At 37.8% G+C, this 13,553-nt stretch overlaps 1 protein-coding gene across 1 annotated transcript; it reads left to right on the top strand.

Moving 5' to 3' along the window:
• Positions 1–205: 205 nt before the first annotated feature.
• LOC101847387 (RNA demethylase ALKBH5) lies at positions 206–13,440 on the top strand. Its single transcript, XM_005089219.3, has 4 exons — positions 206–551; positions 4,691–5,083; positions 6,236–6,316; positions 7,484–13,440. Exons 1-4 carry the CDS (start codon positions 244–246, stop codon positions 7,734–7,736), a joined length of 1,035 nt encoding a protein of 344 aa, XP_005089276.1. The 5' UTR covers positions 206–243; the 3' UTR covers positions 7,737–13,440.
• Positions 13,441–13,553: the final 113 nt, after the last annotated feature.

The raw sequence follows: 13,553 nt of genomic DNA, 5'->3' as shown, positions 1-13,553 counted from the left end.
CCTCTCTCTCTCTCTCTCTCTCTCTCTCTCTCTCTCTCTCTCTCTCACTCTATTTGAGTGTGTGGGTTTGTACGTGTTCGTTTGTTTGTTCGAGCCTTTTAAATCTTAAACCGCAGGACGCAACTCGAAAAGCAACAAAAACGGTTGATGAAGTGGAACTCTTTTTTCGTATAAAACATAAATTAGTCTTTCTGTGATGCTCATTTGTGAGGAAGGTACTGTAACTACCAAAGTCAAACAAACATGGCGACTGAATCGGTACCCGACCTTAGAGAAAAACTTCATAAGTCTTCGCATACTCAAAAAGAGTATGGGAAGAAAACCGGCATTAAATGTAAGCCGCTGCAGTCCCACGTCCATAAAGCGACACCTCGTTCAAAGTACGATGATTTAGACACAGAGCAACGTGAAGAAGAACTCCAGAGGGTCAAAGGAGGCATCGAGCAGCATCGTCTTTTCTCCGAGAAGCAATGCAAAGAAATTGAAAAGAAAATAGACAAAGTTGTGAAGATAAGCGATCTTGGACTGTACAAAGAACACACTGTGGACAGGTTAGTAGAATTGGCAGTTTCTGTACGATCTAATCGGCATATTTTCCTTGATGTTGTAACAGGCAAAACGTTTTTTTTCGTCCAAGGATGAGGAAAGGATGAACAGTACTGTCAGTACAGACACTGCTGTGGTGAGGCGTGAGGTATCAATGACAATGAAAAATTAAATTTTCATCCAAATTGCTTAAAAATGGGCTTAAATTTTAAAAATCCATTGATAAATAAAAAAGTTATTGGGATTTTTGTTTGCAAATGTTGGAGGACCTTCATATAGGAAAAAATCGCCAAAATGTGGGACATGTTTTGATGTATTTTGAGGAAAAACTGTTCATAAGTCAGTAATGAATTGGAGCATCATGAATGAAACTTGGCATCTCCATGTGGTTTTTAGTGCAGAATCTAGTTCTGCTATCACTTTTTCGATGTCTTCATTACTTTGGATCTTAAGTAAAGACTGATATTTGCGTGAAATTTGTTGAATTGCACGACATCTTTTTTACCGCGACGCGATCACCCCTTCTAAAACTCAGTAAAGCGCTATCGGGAAAACTCGCGATGTAGTCATCGGTAACCCATTTGGTTATAGGGAGCCAATCACATGCCGCCTAGCGATCACACGCCTTTTGCATGCCGGCACCTCGCGTTTGGAATGCGCGATCAAGTTTCTAGATCTAGTGTTTTATCAATGGATGGGTGGTAATTTTAAGTTGGTACGGAAAATCTACTAAACGCAGAGATCTGAAATTTTACAGCAATAAAGAAGACATGTGGGGCGCTGGTGTGGTCGGCGATCAACCCGCAGCTCCGCTTAGTTTTCGAACCGCACAGGAAATTCGCACAAACACGGCAATATATAGCAATGCCAATCGCCCGCTGCGCCTTGGGCCGGAAATCGGCCTCCGCGCGAGGGGTATTTTTTGGGCCGCTCGGATTCAGAAGTGGCTCTCTTCTAAGTATAGTTACGGGAAAACTCCTGGACGAAAATAAATGAAACTCGGCAACCAACCAGAGGAAAGGTTTTAAAACTAACGACATGCCAGCGTACAATCCCGAACGATTACTAGAACCGGAGATATTGCCGTGTTTCCTCTGCGGTTAGAAAACTAAGCGGAGCTGCGGGTTAATCGCGGACCACACAAGCGCCCCACATGTCTTCTTATTGCTGTAAAATTTCAGATCTCTGCGTTTAGTAGATTTTCCGTACCAACTTAAAATTACCACCCATCCATTGATAAAACACTAGATCTAGAAACTTGATCGCGCATTCCAAACGCGAGGTGCCGGCATGCCAGAGGCGCGTGATCGCTAGGCGGCATGTGATTGGCTGCCTATAACCAAATGGGTTACCGATGACTACATCGCGGGTTTTCGCGATAGCGCTTTACTGAGTTTTAGAAGGGGTGATCACGTCGCGGTAAAAACGATGTCACGCAATTCAACAAATTTCACGCAAATATCAGTCTTTAAGATCCAAAGTAATGAAGACATTGAAAAAGTGATAACAGAACTAGATTCAGCACTAAAAATCACAAGGAGATGCCAAGTTTCATTCATGATGCTCGAATTCATTACTGACTTATGAACAGTTTTTCCTCAAAATACATCAAAACATGTCCCACATTTTGGCGATTTTTTCCTATATGAAGGTCCTCCAGCATTTGCAAACAAAAATCCCAATAACTTTTTTATTTATCAATGGATTTTTAAAATTTAAAAACCATAGTTCTTAGAATTTACTCTATTTTCATTTAAGCCCATTTTTAAGCAATTTGGATGAAAATTTAATTTTTCATTGTCATTGCTAGGCAATATCTCTGGTTCTAGTAATCGTTCGGGATTGTACGCTGACATGTCGTTAGTTTATCCTTTCCTCTGGTTGGTTGCCGAGTTTCATTTATTTTCGTCCAGGAGTTTTCCCGTAACTATACTTAGAAGAGAGTCACTTCTGATTCCGAGCGGCCCAAAAAATACCCCTCACGCGGAGGCCGATTTCTGGCCCAAGGCGCAGCGGCGATTGGCATTGCTACGTGAGGGCAGTAACCCTTTTCCCCCCGTAAAGGAATTAAATCCAGAGCTCCTTGGATAGCAGTTTCTGATCAACCCTTTATCTCCAGCTTAGGTCTTTAACCCTCATCCTGCGGGAGCCGGGTTTATGTAGCCCGATAAGCCTATTTCGGCACCTCGCCTGCGTTCTGGTCCTGAGTCAGTGTAGCTCCTGGCTCAGCGCACGGGCAGCGCGCATCCTCTTACGTGTCATTCGGGTCCCGAGTCGGATCCCCATTCACGCAGGTCAAGTATGTGTGCGTCAGTCTGCTTGAGTTTGTGTGCGTTTGTGGCCTTCTTCTAGAACCACCTGCGTTGGTTCGTAATCGAGGCATACGTCTCATTCAAAACATGCCAAGTTGATAGCTCTAGATTTTCGTCCAATGAAATTATAGAAGAAATTGACCCACTTAGACATGAGGAGCTCGAAAGGATATTCAGGAAACAAGATTTCCATTTTTCTATACAAAATATTTCAAATTAGCTCTTGATTTTGTATGAAATGATACTACCTGATAAAAAATAAGCTTGTTTGGTAGTTTTGAATACCCTTGTGCAGGTACAAAGAACAATTTGAGTGTAGAACATTCGGAAATTGACCTAAATTATCCCCTTTCGAACCTCAGGTCATTCATAACAACAAGAGCGTCCAGAAAGGTTATTCAAATGGGCGTAACTACTCGTAATGTCTATCAGCTTGTGAGAGGGGGTTATTCATGTGTTTGTAACACTTTATAAATAGAAAGCTATGAAAGATAGAGCGTTATTTTCATCATCAGTTAACACACTCCCGCGGTATTCATGGTGAAAACACACGTTTCCCGGCGCGCGCGCGCTGTACAGCAACAGTACACACTGAGTGACCCCGGCGGCCTGCCCGGCACGTCCGACGTAATCGGTTGCTGATAAGATACGCATCTGGGCACAGACGCAGGACAAGAGTTAACTTTTGTTTTAGGTTGAAACATTAGGGAAATGATGGCCCTCCCGAGTAAACGTCCAGAGGTAGACTAGTCCTGATCCAGTCTGTTGTCGCAGGCAGGTGTGCCTATTGCTATTATTGATAATTAATTTCCTGAACTTTGGATTACAGGTTAACCCATTATTCAGTCATATGCCATTATAATCTGAGCTATGTCATTTCATACTTGATATGATATGTTGCTATGTCATCCGATGTCAAAAAAGCTTTTTAAAAAGTCTTGCCAGTTGTAATACAATACATTACAGTAAAACCTGCCCTGACGGCCACCTCTATAAGACGGCCACCTGTACAAACGGCCACTTTCCTTTTCCCCCCTGCGTTTTTTCTATATAATTTAACTGTGTAAAACGGGCACCTGTCCAACGCGGCCGCGGCCACCATATTTTAACACACAACCCCTATCACACTAAGCAATACACCTGTCATAGACGGCCACCTTAGTGATTCTATTACGTTTTGTCATTAATTGTGCACTGGCCCCTGGCGTTGTGGGCGATCCGTCATAATTCAATCACCTTCGTTGTTGTTAGGTAGTCCCTTCAACTGGTCATGTTGTGTAGGCCCCTCCCACTGTTGACCAATAGAGCTACCATTTTTCAACTGCTGGTGAGGTAAGCTTGTGATCCCTCATTACCCATAAGCCCCGCCCAGAACTCATACACAAATCGTAAGTGAGATGAGTGGTCACTGTTTACCCAGTTTGTAACAAAGTAGCAATGGACGTCAACATGAACTTGTGACAGAAGCGTCGCTCGTTCTCCGAGTGGTGGCGACCCATGTGTTTGTTTTAACATGGCACTCGGTCTTCCTCTTCTGATACATTTCGTTTTATTGTCACCTTTGTGCAAAATCAGCAACAAAATAAAAATTACAAACAAAATACAAACCACCAACAACAACAACAACAAAAACAACAATGCGGCTACTTTCGCTTGGGACCTCAGATGGGAACGGTTTGTTTTCTTCATCTTGATAAGTCCTGCCTAAGACGGCCACCTGTCTTATACGGCCACTTTTCTCCTTGACAATGGGTGGCCGTCTTACACAGGTTTGACTGTATATATGCTGGGTCACAGTTAATTAATATTTTATTAAATTTTTTTTCTTGCAGAGCGCCTCTCCGAAATAAATACTTCTTTGGAGAAGGATACACTTATGGATCACAGTTAACGAAAAGAGGACCTGGAAATGAGCGTCTGTACAGTAAAGGAGATGTCGATGAGATTCCTAGCTGGATTCACCGTTTAGTTGTCCGTCCCCTCTGTGAGTCGAATGTGATTCCAGAGGGCTTTGTGAACAGTGCAGTTATCAATGATTATAAGCCTGGAGGGTGCATTGTGTCACATATTGACCCACCACACATATTTGAAAGGCCAATAGTTTCTGTGTCGTTTTTCAGTGAAAGCGCTCTCAGTTTTGGTTGTAAGTTCTCCTTCAAGCCCATTCGTGTGTCCAAGCCTGTGCTTACATTGCCTCTCTCAAGAGGCTGTGTAACATTATTAAGGTAAGTACTGATGTGAATGAATTCAGCAGGTGTATTTGTTTTGTTTTTTTCATTGCAAGTGTTTTGCAAAACTGGAATAAAATAAGTATATATGTATGTGGGAAGTTCAACATAATCTCCCTGACTGAATGTGAAGTTGTTGTTGTTTATTGAAGAGTCAAAGGTATAAATAACAATTCTACTAGATAGTAGTAACATTTCTATTTGAATAGATTTAAATTTAGATTGCAAGAACACCTGACAGAATGAAAAGGAAAAGGTTTGCACCAATATATGCTGGCAAAATACCCACACCATGAAGGAAAAAATGTCCGAATCTTCGTACTCCCTGATTAAGCAACTCATTTGAATACCTACTTCGCCCAATCAGGGACACTTCCTCCTGTCAGTTCGAAGAGGATGCAACTTTTGGGGAAGAGTGTTGTTAGACATGTTGATGTTCGTTTAGAGGCTACAACAGGATAAAGGGAAGAGCTTTTTTGTGAGAATCCTTTACTGTAAGAAGTAGAAGCTTGTTAAGCTTTAGAAGTGATGAAGAAAGTGCAATGTAGATATTGTCTCTCTTCTCTCACTTGTTGCATTTTATTTTACTTTAACTTTATATACTCCCAACAGTTAACTGCTGTTTTCCTTTGCAGAGCACAAGAGAAATTAAATAGCATGCATCTACAACTTATACATTGCATATTGTATATAATTCTGTAGGGCATTGTGGTAAAATCAGGCGCGCGCCAAAAATTTATGAAATCAAAGAAATGTGCATTTTTTTGGCCAATGGGCAATTTTTCAACAATTTTCTTTATTTGACAACACATTTTATGTCCATTTAAAAACACATTTTTGTGAGGGTTTTACTAAAGAGCAATGACGAAAGGCACAAAAAATGTAAATTTTCATTTTCGAGGACTCTCAGACTATGGAAATTACCAAACTTTGGCAGCCACTTTCTCGCTTTTTTACCAGGCGTCCCTGACCTCCTTCAGTCGTAAGTATTTCGACTTGTATTCAACGTAAATGGATATTTCTTTCACCAAAAGGAAGGCAAATAAACAGTCTTATGATAGATACCAATAACCCCATATCATATGGGACCGAAAAGTGTCAAGCGCCTGATTCCACCCCGTCGTGACACATATTATTAATGTTTTTCAGTGGCTATGCTGCAGACCATATCACTCACTGTGTCAGGCCAGAAGATGTTGTAACACGCCGAGCTGTGATCATCTTAAGAAGGTAATTAAACTTAAAACAGCTCTATCATCTACAGTCTCTTCAAGTTTCAAGAAAACTCTCAGGATTAAAATTTGCAAACTGTTTTCCGTTTGTTGAATACACCTTTTATAATTCTCCTTTAATTTCACTGTCCTATGAGTAGGAAAAGTTCCAGCATTTTAAGTAGTTGAAGGAATCGGTTTGAAAGAATGTAAAATGTAATTTGCTCTTAGTGATCAATGACAAATTCTCACTCAAGACTCCAAGGTCACCATGGAACCTGGATAGATTAGGCACAAATAGCTTTTTCCAGGTCACAAATTTTTAACTCATTGACCCAGGAATTGATTTCTATGGCTTGACGTTGTTGATTTTTAAAAGTTACAATTCGACTCTCTACCTTCACCACATGTGCTTTGATTCATTTCGAAGAACGGACATAAACATAAAGACGAAGGTGTATAGCTTCCTTCAGAGACGCTTTGTACAAAGTTTTATTTGCATTCAGAACTGATTAGATGAGAAACTGTGGGCATCAAGCCAACCAACACTAGCCACTGGGAACAGTCACTTGTCATTTTATCTCCTGTTGTTCCCCGTAGCTATTCTAAACATAGAAATTTCCAAGATGATTTTAGTTCCCATTCATGCTTCCCACCTTTTCTTTTCGTGGTTCTGCAATGCCAGAGTTGTACACATAGACAACTATTAACTTTATGGATGCCACTGAGAGGTCATTATTTTATTCCTCTGTTTGTTCAATACTTCTATGCCTTCTTCACTTTTCTCAGGGGACATTGTTTCAATATTGTTTGCCTTAACTTAACTGAATGAAATGTTTTGGGGTTGGGGTTGTTTTTGTTTTTTTTTTTTGGGGGGGGGAGGGGGGGGGGGGGTTCCTTTCTTTCTTTTCTTTTCTTTTTTTAAAAAATATTTTTTTTAGAGAGCAAAGCTTCCATGTAGTAAAAGAGTACTCATGATACTGGTATGAGGAATTATCTGGACAAATTCCGCAAGAACAAACAGTTTTTGGAGGTTAGACACCTGTGCTCCTTGTTTTGCTTTTCCCTAGCACTAAATGACTGTTATTGGGCCTATGTACTCTTCTTCGCTCAATGCTTAACACTCCCCTTTCCTTATGTTTACACTACACTGACTCCTCGTATCCTCCACTATTTTTTTGCACAGGGTAAGAGATGATGCCCCGAGACTTATCCCACCCCCTGAGGTGACTTCTCCTTCCCGCAAAAGAAACATCTTGCCCTCTGGTGACAGCAGTTCCGACAGTGAGGATAACGAGAACCAGTCGTCAAGTTCCAGTAGTGATGAGAGTTACAAGCCTGTAAAAGTCAGTTCAAAAGTTATTTGTCTGTCAGACGATCTGAACCTGAAAGAGGGAAAAAGCAGCATGCAGAGTTCACCGAAGCACGTGAAGAGGTAGCCATTTACAAGTGGTTTGATTTCTTTTTTGTTTCACCCTTGTTTAATCAACAAAAAAAGCAAAAATGCGAAATATGATTTGTATGTATATATCTGCATATTTATTGCACAAATATCGTCTCTGCTACATAGCTATAACATGGACACATTACAGGTAGTTATTGATCTCAGTTAACACGCCGTCAAGGTGAAAAGTTAATTAGCAGCGAGGATATATATATTTTTTTTTAGTTTGGGATAAACAGCGAAATTGGGTGTTTTGAGCTTCAGTAATCTGTCTCTATTGTTCTTTTTTGCAAAACTTGAAGCTCATGTGTAAGTTCATATTTTCTGGCAAAATGGGTTGTTCATTGATGAATCAGTAATTTTTTTATTTTCAGTAATTTACTTTGCGTTAACATAATTCTATTTTGTCCTTGGATTAGCTGAGATTGAGAAGCTTTGTAAAGAAACCACAATGTTTTTCCAATTATGTTCATAGATGTTTTATTGAGCTTCATCTTGTTTAATGGTTTGTAGATTTAAAAAAAAATGTATTCTATTTTTTCATTAAATATATATGCATTAAAATCATACCATGATGAATGATGGATAGCTTGTTACGTGGCCTTTTCCAGTCGTGCGCATAATACTAAAACCAAAGCTAACGTTGTAATTTGTACAGAGCTAATATGTTTCTAAGTTGATAGTTTTGATGTTATTTGCAAAGGGATTTTGTAACAACTAACCAGGAGAGCAAGAAAACTTTGTAGATCTGAAAAAGGACTGGTGTTTCAAAATCTGACATTGTCCCCCTCCCATACTCCCAGCTTGGCTGTCTCGTTCCTGTCTTATGTTCACAGCAGCAAGCTTGTTTTTCGTTCTTGTTTGTTTCTTGTTTAGTGAAACTAGGGTATAACTAAGTGTTAGGGCCTGACTTTCAAGTTCGTTGAATCCAATTAAGAAAGGTGTGACTAGGGTGAACATTTTGAAATCGATAACGATGGGGATATCTGTTCTGATTGTGTTACAATGGGAATTAAGGAATGAACCAAAAACAGTGCCCCAAAGTGTTTGCTTCTAAATTCTTTGAATAGTTTCATCCATTGGCACAACCACTGAACAAAGGGATTGGGCTTGAACAAGATTTACCTTTTTTTTAACTTTTTGGGGGAACCACGCGAGAACTTAAAAAGCTTTGTCAACATGTTCAAGCACAGTGTTCGTTGTCTCATCAGTTTACGTGTTTCTTGGTCATCGGCTGCTCTTGTCGTTGAATCCATGTTCGTTGTATCTGGGTTTCACACCATACTCAGTTATCTGCCGCAGATGTCTTGCTTAGCTTCCTAATGTTTAGATTTAGATTATGCAGGTTATTCTCGAACCTTACCTGATCTTTCATCATACATGTAAGGGCATGGGGTGTCTTAATTTTGATAAATCTTGAGTTAATGTATGTCTACAATGAGAAGCACAAAGAATAGAAAAGCTTTAAGGTTGAAAAATGTACACTCAGTAGGCCTACTGCCAAAATAATTTATCAACTTTTTTACTTCATGTTCCCAAGATTCCTGTTATTCAAACCAACCGACCTACATTTAAATGAGCACTAAAACAGTCTGCTATGAGTGTTAGATTATATTAGGGTGTTTTCCACTCTACTGTGACAAAACAAAACTGTTGTTTTCCGAGGTATCATTTCAGACAGGGAATCCCTAATCATCCTAATGACTAATGCGGACAGCTGTGAACAAATGATGAGCGCATATATGGAATTCTATGTGCAGTTCGAAATGAGTTAAAGTTAGTCAGTATTCTCAAGATTAAAAATTGCCATTGAAAATGCTGTGCTTTATGGTACCTTTTTACTTTTGAATCTCAGCTGAAAACTCTGAAATACCATTATATAGTCAGTCTTAAGATCGGCAAGCGACTACTTCTTTTCGGGTAGCATGATCTTTTTGAGAGGAATTTTGTTTTTGTATTGTCTCAATTGTTTCTAAAGTTGAGGCCCATTTTGCCTTCTGCACTCTTGAAATTTGCCGTAGTCTTGTCATTGTAATGGGTGCTCACAGAATAAGTTTGCAGAGTCCCTGGGTATTGTAAAACCTCAGTATCAAAATGAAGTTTTCAATCCAGGGGTGGATAAAGAATGATATTATATCTCAGCTGTCATAAACTAAGTATTTGTCCTCTGGACTTAACGATTGTTCTTATTAGCTGTGTTATTGTGTATCTGAAAAGTCAGGAAAACACTCTTGTTTCTCTTTGTACGTTCATAGGTATTTGCATTTTCACCCAAACAAATCTTATGTATGATACCAAAATGATAGTGTTCTCGTGCTGTGAATTCCTTGCAGATAAAATTGTTTGTTCTGTAATCTATAAATAAGGTGAACATTTTTTTGTGTGGTGCAGGGTGCATTATATTGCATAATAAAACAGTAAGTGTACATTATTGTATTTTCTCAATGTCTATTTCTTACTATTTGTCAAATGAACCTATGACTTTTTCAAATAGAAATAATCAAAACTTATGTTTGAATTTGTTTTTTTAGTTGAATGTTTGAAAATTCCGTTCTGTCCTGAAATTGCTATAGTTTTAGACAGGAAAATAAATGAATATAATGAAAAATGTACTCCTTTTTCCCCAACGGGGAAGTATGTTTGACACCAGCATCTCTGTACATGTATTTTCCTCAATTACAAGGACACACATTATATTATATCTGTATTATTTAGAACAACAGACACTTATGTGCCCAAGCTTTGTTAGACACATTTTTTTACCACTATTGTTGGTTATTGATTGTGCCATGCACTATCTTAGTGAAGGTTAACATAGGGCTTTTTTTTTCATGCTTTCAAGTTATTATTTGAGAACTTTTTGAAATGATTCACAGTAAATTTTGTGCCGTCTGGAAACTTTGAAAAGAAAAACTTCTATTGTACCTAACAGTGCACACTGATTGGGCACCAATGATTTTTTACCTGTATTGTTTAAAGCTCTGTAGAAAATGCAATTTTTTTCTCTCTCCTACATGATATTAATATCATCAAAAGTGTAGGTTCTATTTTTCTGAATATTTCTTTGAAGTGAATTTGCACATATATGTTGATAATCTGCTGGCAATGCTTCTTTCATGACATGATTCCTAAAGTCAGTGGGTAAAGATGTCTTTGTATGTGCCTTTTATGTATAAAATGTCTCTCAAGCCACTTTTGTTTTTTGCTAGATGACATCTAGAAGTCTCAGTTGCTTTTGAACATTGCGAAATGCCAAGTGAAAAGTATTTCCCATTATTGCTGTAACATTATGCCTTGTATATTTTATGAAGAAGAACATTTAAATCTCATGACCTCTGCTTGACTTATGTACATGTGGAGGGGAAGCTGTATGAATTGACTCATTTGCTTTCCAATGAATCACCTGGTTTGCTTTTTGTGAAGATCATAATTGGGTTTGCAAAATAATATTTACGAACCACAACTATAGAGTGTTCATTATGCTTCTTGCCTCATTTTTTGCGGGAGGGGGTTCAAATTTTCTAACGGTATTGAAACTTAGAGGCCAATCAGTTTGCTACTACCATCTGTGGATAGCGCAACTCTGGTTTGATTAGGTTTCTTAACTCATTGCTTGAAGAGCTGCTAAGGTAGGTTTACTTCTGTCCTGTCTGAAGGAAATTTATTTGGAAATACAGCATCTTAAATAGCCTATCTTCTTACGTTGTAGTGAGAGTGTTTTAAACTCAAAAGAAAATAAAAAAGCCCAGTTTCCTTCATTTTGAGCTGTAGTGTGACTTAAGTGATACCAAATTATTAGTTTGTATAAATTTAGCATTCTAGAGTAAAAGTAAACGTGAAGTTGTTTTGATTTTTAAAAACCTCTACGGGGAAAATGAAGTAGTCCCTGTCATCAATTTTGAAAGAAAGTCTTTATAGAGGACTTATTTTTTTCATAAGATTCAATGAGAAAGGGGAAATTTGTTGTTAACCTGTAGATATTTATATAAATGGTATATATTTTCTTTTACCCAATAATTCTGTTTATATTGTATATACCATATTTCTTTAATATTGTTGAATGCAGCTGATAGGAAGTACCATATATAACCTTACTTTTCGTTTTATTTGCTACTTCTGTTTGACATCTTGCCTTTTCCTTATATTTAACAACCACTATTGCTGCAATGTGTTTCATTTTCATTTCTTTTTTCCATACAGAAAGCACATAAGTAGGCAAATAGGCTTTGTACCTTTTCTGTTTTGTTGAGTTAACCAGTTAGTAGCATGGAATGTTGAAAGTTTTTGAAAAGAGAATGGAGGCCTTTACTGAATTTGTTTCTTTTCGTCATCACTTCTGAAAGACATTTCCAGCTTCACTGAGGTAAAAATTAACTGTCATTTATCAAAAGTGACAGGAAGGATGCGAAATAGTATGACTTACTAAAGATTTTTTAAATTTATTTTTTTAAATTCTTTATTGCTTTAAACGCAGAGGAGCATCTATTATATGAATCCCTTTACAATCTGTACTAGTGTAACATATGATGGCTTTATGGCTTAATGCCAGGACCTTTTTGGAAGATAAAGTAGTGAATCTGTACTTAATATCAACAGTATCTCTTTTTCTCTATGGAAGATTTTGTGTTTGCTTTGTCGATTTAGCAGCAACCGAAGCATAACCTATTTGCTTCTGAGTACACTTTTTAAATTATACATTATTTTTTTCCCCTTTCAAGTTATTTGCGATATATAATATATATATATGCAATATGTGATTAATTTTGACATTCTGTTAGCTGTTCATTTCACCCTGGATTATTATCGTCATGTGTTCCAATGCATTTAGATTTACATATGTATACTGTATGCGTATTGACTCTGTCTGAGGTCGTAATAAAGTCGCATTGAAATTACAGTAAAAGCTCTGACCTTGGAGACTGCTGGTTTGTCAGTAATTATGCCTCCTTGAAAGGTAACCTATCAAATGTATGAACTACTGACTTGTAAGCATTTTCCTCAATAGTTCTAAGGGATGCCCTTCTATCGGCTGTTTGGGGATACCTTGCATTGTATAATTCACAAACAGGCTCGCTTGATTAAAGTTTATTTCTGTTTGCAGTTTTCTTGTACACTACCATTGTTATGAAGCAGTCTAACTTCAGTCGCAACCACTTGACTGAAGGAAATATAATTGTGATTTTAGGTTGTTTACGTTGGTGAATGGCTTCATAGCAAAATAACCGTTCTCTTTGATTTGTTCCATTGTGTGCCTTCATTTTGCTATTCAAAATAATTTTCATTGTCCCATTGAACACTTTACCTTGTATTTAAAAGTTGAGATGGTGAATTGTTAAGTGTTTTGTGTAATTTAATACTTTTGTATTAAGTTTTCCTGGAAAAAAATTGTTTCGTTTTTTGTTTTTTTGGCTAAGAGTTTTTCCTTTTTTCCCTCCTTCTTGTTTGTTTTTGTTTTTCTGTCTTTGACTTGATATGTTTTGACATTTTGTTTCTGCCAGTTTGATATCATCACAATTTGCTCGTTATCATTGCTCAACTTGAATGTTCCACCAATTTCAAATTTCCGTTGTGGATTACAATTTGAACCTGTAAATGTGAGGAATCTCTTCTGTGATTTGCCTTCTCTATTTCTTTCCATTTATGTTTCTTTAAATTTCAACCACCCTGATGAAAAAAAAGCCCTTTACTTTTACCTCTGATTTCATGTGTTTTCTTCTTTTTGTTAATTTTTTTTCTTTCGTTTTGCTAATTTTTGGATCATTTTCATTTTAATGAGAAAGCTGGAAGGGGGGGGGGGGGTCCAGTTTCAGTT

This window comes from Aplysia californica, unplaced genomic scaffold, assembly GCF_000002075.1.
Source record: "Aplysia californica isolate F4 #8 unplaced genomic scaffold, AplCal3.0 scaffold00004, whole genome shotgun sequence".
NCBI classification, from domain to species: Eukaryota; Metazoa; Mollusca; class Gastropoda; order Aplysiida; family Aplysiidae; genus Aplysia; species Aplysia californica.
Note: the sequence above shows the minus strand (reverse complement) of the source record. Positions and strands in the feature narration are given on the sequence as shown.